The 16652-nt window shown below is 39.6% G+C and overlaps 1 protein-coding gene across 1 annotated transcript in view; it reads right to left on the reverse strand.

The window, feature by feature from the left end:
* Window positions 1–1063: 1063 nt before the first annotated feature.
* Window positions 1064–16652, reverse strand: part of KIAA1549 (KIAA1549 ortholog) — a 146061-nt gene continuing 130472 nt past the window's right edge. Inside the window, exons 21-22 of the mRNA XM_077848504.1 lie at window positions 8771–8916; window positions 1064–6818 (exon numbers count right to left, since the gene is read on the reverse strand). Coding sequence (XP_077704630.1) covers window positions 6567–6818; window positions 8771–8916 — 398 coding nt within the window. The 3' untranslated portion in view covers window positions 1064–6566. The remainder of the gene's footprint in view (window positions 6819–8770; window positions 8917–16652) is intronic.

Genomic DNA, 16652 nt, shown 5'->3' on the forward strand with positions numbered 1-16652 from the left:
GGGAGAAGCAGGCTCCATGCACCGGGAGCCCGACATGGGATTCGATCTCGGGTCTCCAGGATCATGCCCTGGGCCAAAGGCAGGCGCTAAACCACTGCGCCACCCAGGGATCCCTAAGACATATTTTCTTTAAGTCTCTTTGATAGTGATCTATTATTTTCTGGTTTTTAGGTCCAAACTCTCCTTTTTGGTTGATCCTTTGACTTCTTCATGGAGGTTTATTTTCTGCCAAGACTTACAGTTGTTAACTATGGTTCCAACTTCAACAGGAGCTGGCTTCTCTGAGAAGCCTGGCAGATGCTGGGTGGTGGGTGCCCACAGCAGGCTCACATTAGCTTCTGCACAGGGTCTGGTGGCCTCATCTGTACCAAACTTACTCTAGAAATTTAAAAATAATTTTAGATTTAGAGAAAAACTAAAAATAGAGTGCTTCTGCATATCATTTATATAGCACCCCCTGAGAGAAGTCTTAGTAATCACAGTAAAATTAGCAAAACCAACAAATTAATTTTCGCACAATACTGCTAACTACCCTATGGACTTTATTTGGGTTTCACTACTTTCTCCTCTAATGTCATTTGTTATTGTTCTTGCTGTTCCAGATCCTATCCATGTTTCCACATTTCATGTCATTGTTATGTTCCACATTTTGTTCCTTTTGCTTTTCTCAGTTTCAAGGCCTTATTGTCTTGGGTTTCATAAACAACTCCAGGTTTACCCTATTACCTTTCAAGACTGTGCAGACTTTGATCCTCTCCTTTCTCTTTCTAGATTGTAGAGTCTAATCCTTTAATTCCAAAATGAATATGCTCTGACTTGGAAGCATCAATTTGACTAGTGGGTGGCAGAAAAGCAAAACACGGCAGAAGGGGTGGCACCAGCCAAGGTAGGAGTGAACAGTTCTGCAAATTCCACAAGCGGACTTGACTCCTTTTGACTTAACCCTTGGAAAATGAAAGTCCCGGGTGTTCTCACGAGGGACACAACAATTAGATATCTTTCAACCATCACACTTTACGAATGAGAAAACAATCATGTTACAAGGAAATAAAGAGAGAAGGTCTTTGGACACCAATTCATAGCATTTATTGACATTTCCATTTAAAATGCTAGGAAAGCAGTATAAATTGTAAACATGGAAACCAAACACTTGCATAAATTATTTCAAAAACTCTACAGCACATTAGAAAACAGGGCAGCTAATTGAAGGGTAGAAACATAACCAACAAATAGAAAGGAGGGTTCGATTACTAAATCATATACCCACACTGAAATTTAAGTGCCCGTTTGAGACCAGCAAACCATGATTGTCAAATTCAAGTTGCAGTACTGATGCCACGAGTGGCCTCAATTTAGTCTGCATATTTTCGTACATTAGCACTCACAATTCAGGAATGAGAATGCAGGAAGAGTCAGAAGAACATGGACCTTGACCAAGTAGGAGACAAGTAGGCATCCTGGAGCAGCTCTGCCGAGCCACCTTTCCTGCAAGGGCAATGGGCCCAATCTCCATGCTCCCTCGAAGATGCTCTGGAGGAAGGCCAAGATGAGTTCTTACCCCCTCCTTCTCAAATGAGCCCTCTGGTGTTTAGAGCAAGTGCATTAATCAGTGGAGCCTCCTCTCCTTCTTTCCCAACATGAACAAGAGGAATAGTACTGGGTGTCTGCCTTAAACTTGGCCCTGTACTATTCCTAACTTGCATACTTAGGGAGTCAAGCCATGAATGCTTGAAACAGCGGCATGAGACCCTTCATGATACTCCAAGATGTCCAGAAAGGTTTTGTGGAATTAGGGACCGAGCGATTCATTTCAATTTTTATCTCTGTCCCTTCTACCATTCACTCTTTCTTGAAATGTGAAATGGCCCGAGAGCATTAAAACCTGGAAGAAGGATAAGCAAGGAGCCTGCATAACTACCCTGTGGGAAACTAATTTGGACTAGACCACCTCAGATTGAGAAATTCATTCCTTCTCTCACTTGTTCGCTGGTTCCTAACTTTGTTTCATGTTTCCAAAGGCATTTAATATTCTTGTCCTAAATTTCAATGCTGCTGCATGTTAAGATAAATTCCCAAATGTACTGTTAACACACACAAGCATGGAAATAGGATCGTACCGTGAGGTTTCAGTTTTCAAGTCTTTTTAATACTAGAGAGAGGAGTCCTAAACACTCAAAAGTCACCTCCAAGAATATCAAAAGAAACCTAAAACATACACATTCCTTATTCATTAGGTAGTAAGTGTGAGCCTATTACATTTTATGAGTATATTACAGCAGTTGCTCTTAGGAACCCCTCTCACCTGTTATAAGAATATCCATTAATGTGTTGGATTAAATGTAAAAACGAAGTTCAAGTTACCATTCCATAAAAATGTGTTTTGTGATTAAATGGTCAGTGTGCAGGTACAGAAGTGGACTCCCTCGCGCTCCTGTCAGGGACAAATGTGGATAAGCAGGCTCTGGAGACTGGCTTTGGAGGTAGAAATGGAATGGCTAAAGCTCACCTCGAGCTGAAGTTAGTATGGTAGTTAAGACTGGAGCCCCTCTTCTCGCCTGCCCAGAACCTTAACCAGCTTTCCTTTCAACCAGCAAATTCATTCATGTCTAAGAATCTAGTATGAAAAGGGAAAGAGACGTTAATGATTAACATGGATTACTGCAAATGCAAATCAGTGTCCAAGTGACTGGGTTGCCACTGGAGCATGAAGAAGTACAATGCAGTAAACACTGACCCTGTACACAGTTAAATGGGAGGCTCATAAAAGCACAAAATTACCTGCTTTGGCCCAAAGCCTTCAGGTGCACCTTCACCTGTGCTTTGCATCACAGGCCTCATGTCCTGTAAATCCGGTTGGCAAAACCCGCTCAGTCTGCTGCTGCTCAAAAGCCATGTCCCCCCAAAATCAAAACATATTCTAAAGTTAAATAAAATTCGGAGAAAACTGTATAGATAGCTACAAAGAAGTGGAACATGTTTATTTATAACCTACTATGCTCCACAAAGGATTTAATGTGTTTGAATGGCTGACCACAGAGAGCTGCCCTACACAATAAAACCTTGGTGGAATTCTTACAATATTTTCATACTTTACAATTGATCCTCCAGCAGTTCTTGGTATCCTGCTCTTCCCTCCTTCAGACTGGATCTCTTGCTGTGCAGACTTTCTTCACAAACTCTTGCCATATTATTGTGAACACATCCTCACAGCTCCTTTTCCTCCTCTTGCACTCCCTAAACAATGCAGTTTGGGATTCTTTTTCCATATTGCACTGGATCAAGTTCATTTTCAAGGACAGCTTTGCCCACTTTTCCATCCTTACCTAGACTCACCCCCAGCTCTTCCCTTGCCATCTCACCAGCTCCCCCATCTTCATTATAGTAGCTTCTGAAGTAGGCTTCTCCCCAAGGAGCCCATGGTTTCCAAATGTGCAACTTCCCTTCTTCTGAGTACCCAATGCACCTGTGTATTTTCAGTAAATCTTTTTTTTTCCAGTAAATCTTATTGATGTTCACACCATATTATGTATCTGTAGCTTCTGTCTTATACCCAGCCGTGCTGTCTTAGATTCTAAGCTCTAGAAGACAGGGCTCATGTTGACTTTTTGGTGCTAGAAACGGCAAAAAGTCAGGTGCAGAAAGATGTTTGATAAATGCTGTTTTAAAGTTAAGGATGAAGAATGTGAATTTCAAGCAAATTGGGAAAGAGGGAGGAGTCACATGGAACCCTTAATTTTGCTCTGGTTACCTCCATGCAAAGTCACTCACTGGTGGATCACAGCATATCAGACTAATTCCAGTGCAATCATACAGATAACGTTTTACATTTCACCAAGCTTTGTGCACCCTCCTCAAGGGTTATTTGCTCATAAGATCACATCTGAATCTTGAAAGAAGAAATTCTGGGAGGTAGACAAAGAGAGTCTCTGTCCTCATTTGGCTGATGGGGAGAAACATGTTCAGGAAGGTACCTGACGTAGCAAGCTAGTGACAAAGCAGACTCTGAAAACGATCTCTAACCTTCTCTGAAATTCTGACTCAACTTTATAATCTGCATTATTACCACCAACTTTTAAACTAGGAAAAGAGAATACACACAAAACTTTTCACTTTAGGGTGCTTCAGTTAATGGAACTCCAAAGCCATACGTGATCAACATGAGGACCTTTCTTTTAAATAGATCACGTTAACTGAGTGTTCAAAGACCCATCTAGGTGTGGTGCTCCCCATGACAGTTAGTCTCTCCCAAGTTTGGTGACAGGTAAAACTGCTGCAGGTATTTAGAGAAAACAAGTGCAGAGTGTGCTTTATAATCAACACAAGAGTGCTGGTGATCCCATGAGCCTGCTCACACCACACCACACACCACTGGTTATCATATGCTATCTTTGGTCATGACATTCGTTGAAAAGCCTATCAATTCTAAGCTTAACAATACAGGTTGAACCCTTTCATGCTAGTCTGAAAGGCATCAAAATCACTACCACAGCCCTCTGGAAAAGAGATGCCCATTTCTGTGATGTATAGAGGAAGTAACCATTCTTAGTACACAAGTGTGCGAAACATGAGACTGAGCAGAATGGGAGGAGGGGCCTGCATTTATTCCACTTGCTGTCACAAGATCTGAATTCACTGTAAGGTGTCCACAATGAGATTCTGCTTGGGTATCTGAAATTCTTAACATATTCAGGAAACCTGGTATTTTTGAGTGACATGCAAAGATAATCCTCCACTTTGGGGAGAGTCTGATATTAAACCAAGACCAAGAGATAAGAAATCAAGTTCAGAAAGTGGTCTTATCTCCCACAGTCCTTGGAGCCTGCGAGGACTGCCTGAAAAGGGATTTCCATTCCTTTCACATCCATGAAAGACTTACTCTCCTGCATCCCTCCCCTCTTTCAGAGGGCACAGATAAAAAGAGGCTACATTTAACTGCCCAGAACCAACACTGCCTGTAACAGAAGACTGACAGGCTTCATTGAAGAAGTGCTAAAACATGATTCTGGTCCCCAACAATTACCCTATGGAAACCTATTTTAGCTGTTACGGGGTTCTTAGAATTCAATACAGATTTTGATTTGTCAGAGCCCTGAATTGTTAATTAAAAGTATTAGTGGGCCTAACAAGAAAGGATTCATAGTAGAAACCCCATTATCTGTTTTTCTTCTGAGCTTCACTAGGTATCATAAAACAGAAAGGCCCTTGTTATTATATTCTTTAACTGGGGAAGTAAGGAAATGCTAACTTCAGGAGTGAATCTCAAGACAAGATGATACCCTCTGTCAGGCCCCAAGTGCATAAGATGGTTTTAAGAGTCACCCAGTGGTCATGCACAATAAAATCAGAAATCAGAAGCAACTCTCTCCTTTCCCTTGTGGTCCTCAAACCTCTTCTTTACATTTCTTGATGTATTACAGAGGCTGGACTGAACTCTTTTTCATTTTCAGGTCTTGAACACAGAGAAGGTGATTATTAGAAATGTACTCATGAATAACAATTTGTTGGCCCTGGTGGTTTTTATAAATAACTTTTGCTCATGTAAGATTTCTCATTCAAACATAATTTTTGAGCAACTCATCAGCCAAGTGCAAGGCTTAGTAAGGACCTCCAGAAAGCCTCCTTCTATAGGACTGATCTTAATAATGGCATGCACTGAAATGGGATGCTGTCTGTAGTTGCATGCGCCCAATTAATAACAGCAAATACAATTAAGAATGTAAATCTAAACTCCAATATGTATTTTTTAATAACCAAATAAATATTAAGCTTTCCCCTGGAGCCCCCCATTTGGGAGGTTCGTTCATTTGTTCTTTCTTTTTTCCTTTCTTTCTTTCTTTCTACGACAAAATGAAATCTTCAACATATTCTTCCATTGAAAAAGCCAAAGTTGCATTTCATAGACATAAAGGTGAAGGGGCCCTCGGAGCTATAGCACCAGAAGTAGAAGGAAAAAATGCAGATGATGGCTTCTTTTGGAATCATCAGGCTCTACAATCTATCATTTGGTTTCTCACTAGTAGCTTTTTAAAATTCCCAAACAGTCTTAGTATTTTTGTTGTTAATGTGACTATTAAAATAAGTTCCTATGGAGAAAAAGAGGGAAATCAAGCCGTTAATAAAATGTCTTCAAATCTCTTTTCTCATAAAACAAAGCAGCAAGTTCATCATACAAACCAGGCTGAAACACATCTTCCCCCAGAAATGCTGGATTCCATTAATCCCTATGCCATCTACACATTTCCATCTTTTACCTTTAAAAAGGAGACTAATTTAGTGATTTTTGTTAGTTTCGGTTTGTGGTTTGCCTTCACGAAGTGCTGCTGGCTTTTGGCCAAAAGTACATAAATTTCGACAGAAACCCAAGTGGTCAAAAAACTGCCAACTTATTGAAAGCATCATGACCTGTCACATGACTATGGCATCCTCTAGAATTGCACCTTGCTCCCTTACATGGGCACCTAGCCCAGGAGATGTGCGTTCTCTTACAAACACCCACTTGGTTGATTTCCATTTAGTCTTGCTTCCACAGGAAGCAGATACTTGGCAAATTTGCAAGGTGAGGCCGATCAGCTGTGGAAGTTCTGCACGGCGGTCTGTTTCTGGGAAAGCCGGAGCAGCTCCTCTCGGATTGCTTTGATGAGTGAAGCCGAAGAGTGGCCGGGTTGGAGGTCTTCTGTGGAGCTGGTGGTGTAAGTCAGCCCCGCACCGGGCAGCCCCCTGTGCGGGAGGTTTCCGGGAGGAGCAGAGGGCTCCCTGCCTGAAGTCCTTGGCACCTGGAACAGCGGTGAAGAATACTCTTGATGTCCAAGCACATGCGTCTGAAAAACCATGGAAAACGTTACTGTACTTCCCATGTAAGAACAGGAGGGAAAACCCATTCAAACTGGTGGTGGGCACCATCTCAGGACTACTTCTGCCCACCCCCCACTGAACTGGACCCGCCAATGAGGCCCCCAGGATGGAATATAGAAACCGTGGAAGAACTGTGGGAGCAAGAGCAATATAGTAAAGACACCCTGGACTTAACAGGTCCTAATAAATACTTGCTTCAAGGCAGACAGAAAGAATGATGAGGTTGGTCAATTCTCTGTGCCTATGTGTGTGGAAGTAAGTGGCCCACTGGGAGAAGAGGAAGGGACCTGGAGCGTTGGGGTGCCCTGTGGAGGTGACAGGTCAAATGATGGTATCTGAGAGCTGGAAGAGATGAGCAGACAGACAAGAACTGCTTCTGCTCTGGGGCTCAAGCCCTGGGAGGCTGTGCAGGCGACACACATGGGACCCAAAGAACATCAACAATGTCACAAAATCATTCTCCATTTTATTTATCTGGGCATCTACTGACTGTTCTGCAAAGCCTTTTATCTCCACTGGAACATATAATAGTTTTGCTTATATTTGCCTAATATAAGTTAATTGGGCATCCATTTGACCAGAATTATTGTACTTTTCAATGATTTTTTCCCTATCTTTTCAGTGAAAAAAAAAAATCTCTCTTTAAATACATGCATGAGTACTAAATCCGTGGTTTCACTTATGCTAAAAGTAAGCCTCGTGGTAAACATGGCATTCAAGCCCTAGAATATTTCTACATTTCATGCTTCCAAATAGTGATAAAGAGGCAGTGTGAACACCGGATTTAATAGGAAAACCCAAAACACCTCATGAAAATAAGTTGGGCACGATGAAGGCAGAAAAAGGTCAACAAGTATAAAGCAGATACCTGAAATCCTAAGTATAAAAATGTATCTATTAGAGGAAAATTATATTCTAAAGTTAATTTTCTTTCACTGAGTAGTAGAAGCCTCCATTCATGAAAAGAATTTAGTGTTTCTGCTGGAAAAACATGTAAATGAATATAAAATTCTTGAGAAAAACAAAGAAAAGCATTTGTGGAAATGACCTGTGCCCATATTGATTCTGTTCCTATAAAAGAGTGATCAATGTAATGAGAAGATACTGAGAAACTCTGTGCCTTGGAACCCAAACTGTGAGCTTGTGGCAGAAGCACCTTGTGGGGGTCATAACATAAATGACATGGATAAACCCACAACAAAGCATAAACAGTGAGCGAGTAGGTATGTAAGCTCATGCATATTTACACAACAATAATGCCAAAGATCAAGTCCAGATTTTAGTCACCTACAGGTTCAAATTCACTACTTGAAAGTCAAAATCATGGAGCCAGAAAGAAGAACAAAGTTGCCTGGTTCTGGGGGGATGGGCACATGGCACTTAGTGTTTAACTAGCACAGACTTTCCATTTTACAAGATGAAAAATACTAGGGAGATGGAAGGTAGGGATGGTTGTGTAACATCATGAATGTATTTAAAACCACTGAACTGTATACTTAAAAATGGTTAACATGGCAAATATTATGTGTGTTTTATCACAATATAAAAAAAAAACTGGAAAAAATTTTAAAGTAGCTGTTACTTAGAGGTCTCTGTCCAGATTTTCTGTAATGAGTTATCACTTTTAGTATTTTTTTTAAAAGGTTATTTCCAAAAAAATCACTACTTTAAGCCCGAAATCTGCCTCAGGAAAAATTATACACTTTCCAAAAGTTCAGTGCAATTATTCTACCACTCCAGGTGGGTGGGAATTTACTATCTGAAAACTGCAAGCAAAAATACATTCACGGAGAAAAAAGTGAGAGAGGTTAGAACTCTTACTTATGTAGGCTTTAAAAAGCGGTCCTCAAAGCAGAAGCAGCTGAATTAAGTGATTACATCTGAATTTTCAGTGATGACCCAAACACAAGATACTTACAGATTCTCTACGGCCAGCTTCATCATCCCCATATGAAGTCCAGCCAGGTCCTCCATACTGGCCACCTCTGGTTGGTGGGATTTCCGCTGGTTGGGCTCCAATTCTGCTTGCAATTCCCACCTGTGTCAGATGCTGAATCTGGGAACCTGAAGGAACATAGTGGGGCAGCCTGGTCAACACTTGCAAGGAAGTGAGGCTACCTGGCAAGACACTTTGGTGGTGGTTCTTCTTCTTCTTCTTCTTCTTCTTTTTTTTAAGATTTATTTATTTATTTGAGACAGATAGTAGAAGGAGAGGGAAAAAGAATCTCAAGCAGGCTCCATGCCCAGCAATCCTGAGATCATGACCTGAGCCAAAACCAAAAGTCAGATGCTTAACAGATTGAGCCATCCAGGCACCCAAGACACTTCGGTTCTGACCACGGTTCTCCCTTAGGGACAAGGGATATAAGCACTGTTCAAATATGGCACCAATTCTATCTCCAGAGAATGTCATTTCCTACGAGAAACAGACCTTGGGCTTCTTGGTTCATGGGCTTTTACTTCCATTTAATACAGTGGCTAACAGTGATGTTCTTATTTTCCTGGCTAGACATCAAAGGATGGGGAATAAAGGCTATAATAGAGGGCCCTTCCATTCATTTCTATAGAGGTTACATGTAAGGATGATCTTACTTACTGGGGAGAAAGGAGAGAAAGGTTTTGGAGATGTAAAGAAGGTAAAACCTGGCTCCTTCTTGCTCTGGCTTTGAGACTTAGAAGGAGAGAAAATACAATATGCATTTTTTTAAAAAAAGGTATGTGGCATAAATCAAAGAAATATTTCAGAATGTTTAAGTCCATTTATTTTTAACTACATTTTTTCCCATAATTTAGCTATGTCATTATTAAAACTTTAAGCCACCCACCCACAGCTTCCTCAGTGAGGTATACTGATGGCAAAGCCAGGAATCTCTTTCAAGCTCATTCTCCACACTTGGACACACTATAGCATTGGATAGCTATGAAGGCTGGGGTATAAATGACATATTTTCCTCCTCTATCAACTTTTGGTATATATCCATATATATATATATATGGGTATATATCCATATCCCTATTCCATAGATTAAGGGAGAAAAAAGTGATCTTTAAGCACTGTGAAATAAAATACTTGTTTCCAAAAGGGCCGAGAATCATCAAATTCACCTGTGCTGTTTAGACCAGTCCTACAAGGTTCAAAGATTTCACAGAGGTAGGAAAGGTAGCCCTCTCCATCTTCCAATCCTCTCCTACTCAACTTGTCAAATTAATAGCCTCCATTAACCAAATACATTTTAAAAAATAAGGAATACTACAGTTTATTTGGATATCTTAAAACTAAAGGTCAGAAAAAACCTGCCAGGTTCCTATCAGAGCAATACACTATGCAGAAGCTCTTGCCAGTTACTGAAGTTTTATAATAGTCATTAAAATTATTGGGACCATCAGTACTCTTTGCTCAATATACATTGTTTGAGCAAATCCTGCAAAGAATAAAAATGCAGCACACTGTTCCCCAGCATTTACCAAGGTGCAAACAAGTGCATAGACAGAAAAGCATACCACAGTGTTAAAACTACTGTGGTAGTTGGAATCATAATTCAGACACAATTCTGCACCTTGCTTTGTTTACATAATGATAGAAGACAGGCTTTCTCCCTGATTCAAGTGGTGCATCACACCCAGGAAACATGGGTTTGCACTCCAGCCCTGCCATTGTGACCTTGGGCAGTCGGCTACAACTCCCACCGAGCCTTGATGCCTCAATTCTCAAATGGGGATAAAAAATCAACTCCATGATGTTATTTCAAGAATTGAAAGAGATAAAATAGGTCAAGTACCATAAAAGGAAGAGGCAATTGGTAAATCCTAAATCCTCTTTTTCTGATTCTTTCTGAGCTCTTCATTTTATTATTTTTTAAAGATTTTATTTATTTATTCATGAGAGACACAGAGAGAGGCAGAGATACAGGCAGAGGGAAAAGCAGGCTCCCTGCAGGGAGCCCGATGCGGGACTCGATCCCATGACCCCAGGATCATGACCTGAGCCAAAGGCAGACACTCAACCACTGAGCTACCCAGGTGTCCCTGAGCTCTTCATTTTAAATAGCTGGACAATTGGGGCCTTCCAGAGAAGAGGGTGAAGTAGGACCTTAAGCTCACTCCATCCCACAGATACAGCTAGATAACACCCACATTAGTGTAAATAACTAGGAATGACCTGAAGATTGGCAGAACAGACTCTCCATAGCTAAACACAGAGAAGAAGTCACATGAGAAAGGGCAAGAAGGGCAAAGACATGGTCAAGAACCAAACACATCTTCCAGACAGCCCTCAAGAGGGAAGGTCACTGCCAGCATAGAGAAGGGAGAGGAGGAGACCCCACCCCAGGCACCCCAGGCATAGAAGACCTGCACTGGGAAAACAAATCCCCCATCATTTGGCTTTGAAAACTAGAGGGGCTCAACTTCATGAATTCTTATAAACAGTGGGGTTTAACACCTAGAACTTTGAAAATGAATAAGCTTAACTCTGGAAGCCAGAGGGTGAGAAGAAACTGAGTTCCCACTTGAGACAATATAGAAGCATCAGTTTGAAAAATGCCTGGGTACAGAGATGCCATTTCCCTGCCCAGCACCCCCAGCCTACGTATAGGTGACACCTGCAGGAACCAGCGCAGCACAATACTCTCCACCTAGTTTGCTATAAGTGCACTCTGCCCCCACACACTCCTGTGGACCCAGCCCCTCCAGCCTGCCCTCAGCATATCTCCAAAGAAGCTCCAGGTTCCTCCCAGGGCAGAACTGAGAAGCCCTGTTAACAAGGGGCACCCTGTTCCTCCATTCTTCTGTAGACAGGCTCCCTTCACCCTCGGCAGGATCCATCCAAAGAGCTGTCATAAGCATGACAGAGTGCAAGCAGCCATGACTGGAGTCCGCACCACTCAAAAAGTGATTCCTGCGCTGAGGTAAGAGGAAGGTAACCACAAACACCCATCCAACTGGGGGCTCCAACAGTGGACTGTTGGGGCAAACATCTGGTGTGACTATAAGCCCTGCCAATCAATGAAAGCTTCTCAGGGGACAACAAAGGGAAAGTACCCTGCAGTTCAGTGCTACTGTATCTCTGGCAAACACCTGGTCTGACTCAAAACAAGCCCAACATGACCCCAGAGTGGCCCACTAACAACAAGGGACCAAACCCTGCCCACAACAGGCAAATAGAGCCATCACAGACAACTGTACAGCCACAATAGTAGGATGCATGCAACATACACAGGAGATATCACTTAAGCACCAGGTTCTGGTGAACAGGGACATTGCACTGCAGAACACTATAGGACCTCTTCTTCATAAGGTCAAGAGCAGGACATATGGCTGACTTTCCTAACACACAGAAACAGACACAGAGACTTACAAAATAAAGAGACAGAGAAATATGTCTCAAATGAAAGAAAGAGAATGAAAAAAAGAATAATGAAAAATGAGATAGATTAAGGGAACTCAGCAACACCATCAAGTACAACATTTGCATTATAAGGATTCCAGAAGAAGAGAGAGAAAAGAGGACAGGAAATTTACTTGAAATAATAGCTGAAAACTTCCCAAATCTGCAGAAGGAAAAAGAAATCCAGATCTTGGAGGCACAGAGAGCCCCCAACAAAATTAACCCAACGAAATTCATAACAAAACACATAGTAATTAAAATGGCAAAAAGTAGTGATAAACAGAGTTTTAAAAACAGCAAGAGAAAAGAAAAGAGTTGTATACAAAGGAAGCACCATAAGGCAATCAGTGGATTTTTCAGCAGAAACTTTACAGGCCAGAAGAGAGTGTGACATGATATAAGCAAAGTGCTGAAAGAAAAAACCTGCAATCAAGAAAACTCTATGCAGCAAAACTATCATTCCCAATAGAAAGAGATAAAAAGAATCTCCTAGACTAACAAAAGTTAAAGGAATTCATTACCACTAGTTTTACAAGAAGTGTTAAAGGGGACTCTGAGTAGAAACAAGAGATCATAAGCAAGAAGAAGAAAAGTAGGAAGCATAAAAGCAGTACAAATATATATATATATATTTTATATACTTTATATTATATAATAATTTTATATATTTTATAAATAATTTTATATTTTTATATATTTATATATTTTATATAATTTACATATATATATATAAAACAATCAGTCAAAGGATTCACAGAACAAAACGATATAAAATATGAGACCATATACCTAAAACATGGGAGGGTGAGGAGTTAAAACTTAGTGCTTTTATAATGAGTTCAAACTTAAGGAGCCATCCATTTAACACAGACTGCAATATGCATAACATGTTATATACAAACATAATGGTAACCACAAGGAAAAACCAGTAATAGAACAGCAACAAATACAGAGAAAAGAATTCAAATATATCACTAAGTTAAGAGCAACAGAAGGGAATAGAGAAGAACTACAAAAAACCACAAAACAAGTGACAAAATGACATACCTATCAATAATTATTCTGAATATAAATGAACTAAATGCACCAATCAAAAGACACAGGGTGACACAGTGGATAAAAAAAGCTAGAGACTCATTTCAGACCTAAGACTCATGCAGATTGAAAGTGAAGAAATGAAAAAATATTTATCATGCAAATGGAAATGAAAAAGAAAGCCAGGATTGCAATACTTACATCAGACAAAATAGACTTTAAAACAAAGACTGTAACAAAAGACAAAGACACTACATAGTTATAAAGGGAACAATCCAAAAAGAAGATATAACAATTGTAAATATTTATGCAACCAACATAAGAGCACCCAAATACAGAAAGCAGTTATTAACAGATACATACAAATATCGATAGCAATGAAATAATAGTAGGGAACTTAAACACCCCCCTTACATCAGTGGATAAATCATCCAAACAGAAAATCAACAAGGACACAAGAGCTCTGAGTGACACAATGGACCACTTGGATCTAACAGATATATTCAAAACATTCCATCCTAAAACACCAGAATACACATTCTTCTCAAGTGTACATGGAGCATTTTCCAGAATAGATCATGTTAGGCCACAAAACAAATCTCAACAAATTAAAAAAAGACTGAAGTCATATCATGCATCTCTTCTTTTTTTTTATTTTATTTTATTTTATTTTATTTTATTTTTTTTTAATCATGCATCTCTTCTGATCATAGCACTATGAAACTGGAAATCAACCACAAGAAAAAATATGGAAAGATCACAAATACATGGAGGTTAAATAACATACTTCTAAATAATGAATGGGTTGACCAAGAAATCAAAGAGGAAATCAAAGAACACATGGACACAAATGAAAACAAACACAATTGCCCAAAATCTTTGGGATGCAGCAAAAGCTGATCTAAGAGGGAAGTTTATTGCAATACAGGCCTATCAAGAAGAAAGAAAAATCTCAAACAACTTAACCTTACACCCAAAGGAGCTAGAGAAAAAAGAACAAACAAAACCTAAAACCAGTAGAAGGAAGAAATTTAAAAATATTAGAGAACAAATGAATGAAATAGAAACTAGAAAAAACAACAGAATAGATCAATAGAAACCAGGAGCTGGTTCTTTGAAATAGCTAACAAAATTGATAAACCTTTAGCCAGACTCATCGAAAAAGAAAAAAAGACTCAAATAAACAAAATCAGAAATGAAAGGGGAAAAATAACAACCACCACCACAGAAATACAAGAGATTATAAGAGAATATTATGAAAAATTATATGCCAACAAATTGGACAATCTAGAAGAAATGGATAAATTCTTAGAAACATACAACCTCCCAAAACTGAATCAGGAAGAAATAGAAAATTTGAACACACCAATTACCAGTGATGAAATTGAATCAGTAATCAAAAAAACTCCCAAGAGACAGAAGCCCAGAACCAGATGGCTTCACAGATGAATTCTACCAAACATTTATTCTTTTTAAGATGTATTTATTTATTAGAGAGAAAGAGAGCAGGAGCCAAGGGAGAGAGAAAATATCATGCAGACTCTGCTGAGCATGGAGCCCAATGTGGTGCTCAATCCCACAGTCCTGAGATGATGACCTGAGCTAAAATCAAGAGTCAGACACTTAACTGACTGAGCCACCCAGGTGCCCCAAGTTCAACCAAACGTTTAAGAAAGTTATTATCTATTCTGGTCAAACTGTTCAAAACAACAGAAGAGGAAGGAAAGCTTCCAAATTTATTCTATGAGGCCAAATTTATTCTATGAAGCCATTACCCTGATAAAGACATAACAGGAAAAAAAAAAAAAAAAAAAGAACTACAGGACAATATGTCTGATGAACTTAATGCAAAAATCCTCAACAAAATAGGAGAAAACCAAAAACAACAATGCATTAAAAAAACATTGACCACGATCGAGTGAGATTTATATCTAGGATGCAAGGGTAATTCAATATTCCCACATCAATCAAAGTGATACATCACATCAACAAAAGATAAGAACAATATGATCATTTCAATAGATGCAGAAAAAGCATTAGACAAAGTACAACATCTACTTATGATAAGAACCCTCATTCGGGATCCCTGGGTGGCTCAGTGGTTTGGCGCCTGCTTTCGGCCCAGGGCGTGATCCTGGAGTCCCGGGATCGAGTCCCACTTCGAGCTCCCTGCATGGAGCCTGCTTCTCCCTTTGCCTGTGTCTCTGCCTCTCTCTCTCTCTCTGTCTATCATGAATGAAAAAATAAAATCTTTTTTTTTAATCTTTTTTTTTTAATTTTTATTTATTTATGATAGTCATACAGAGAGAGAGAGAGAGAGAGGCAGAGACACAGGCAGAGGGAGAAGCAGGCTCCATGTACCGGGAGCCCGATGTGGGATTCGATCCCGGGTCTCCAGGATCGCGCCCTGGGCCAAAGGCAGGTGCTAAACCGCTGCGCCACCCAGGGATCCCCTAAATCTTTTTTTTTTTGAATAAATAAAATCTTAAAAAAAAAAGAACCCTCAACAAACTAGGTTTAGAGGGAACATATTTCAACATAATAAATGCCAAATATGAAAAATCCACAGGTAACATCAAACTCAATGGTGAAAAACTGAAAAAATTTCCCCCAAGATCAGGGGAAACAAAACAAGGATGTCTACTCTCACCACTTTTATTCAACATAATACTGGAAGTCCAAGCCACAGCAATTATAACAAAAAGAAATAAAAGGCATTCAAATTGGTAAGGAAGAAGCAAAACTTTCACTATTTGTAGAGATATGATACTATATATAGAAAACCCAAGACTCCACCAAAAAAGTGCTGGAACTGATAAATGAATTCAGTAAGGTCACAGGATACAAAATCGATATACAGAAATCTGTTGCACTTCTATGTACTAATAATGAAGTATCAGACAGAGAAATTAAGAAAACAATGCCACTTACTATTGCACCAAAAATAATAAAATACCTAAAACAAAGTTAACCAAAAGAGGTGAATAACCTGTATTCTGAAAACCATAAAACACTGATGGAAAAAAATGAAGATGACACAAACAAATGGAAAGACATTCATACTACCCAAAGCCATCTACAGATTTAATGCAATCCCTAACAAAGTACTAGAACTAATCCTAAAATTTGTATGGAACCACAAAAGAACCTAAACAGCCAAAGCAATCTTGAAGAAGAAAAACAAAACTGGAGATATCATAAAACCATATTTCAAGATATAGTACAAAGCTGTGGTTATCATAATAGTACTGGCACAAAAAGAGACACACTGATCAATAGCACAGAATAGAGAGCCAGGAAATAAACCCACAATTATAAGGTCAACTAATTTTTAACAAAGGAAGCAAGAATATGCAATGGGAAAAAGACAGCCTCTTCA

Source organism: Canis aureus, chromosome 15 (genome assembly GCF_053574225.1).
Source record: "Canis aureus isolate CA01 chromosome 15, VMU_Caureus_v.1.0, whole genome shotgun sequence".
Classification (NCBI taxonomy): Eukaryota; Metazoa; Chordata; class Mammalia; order Carnivora; family Canidae; genus Canis; species Canis aureus.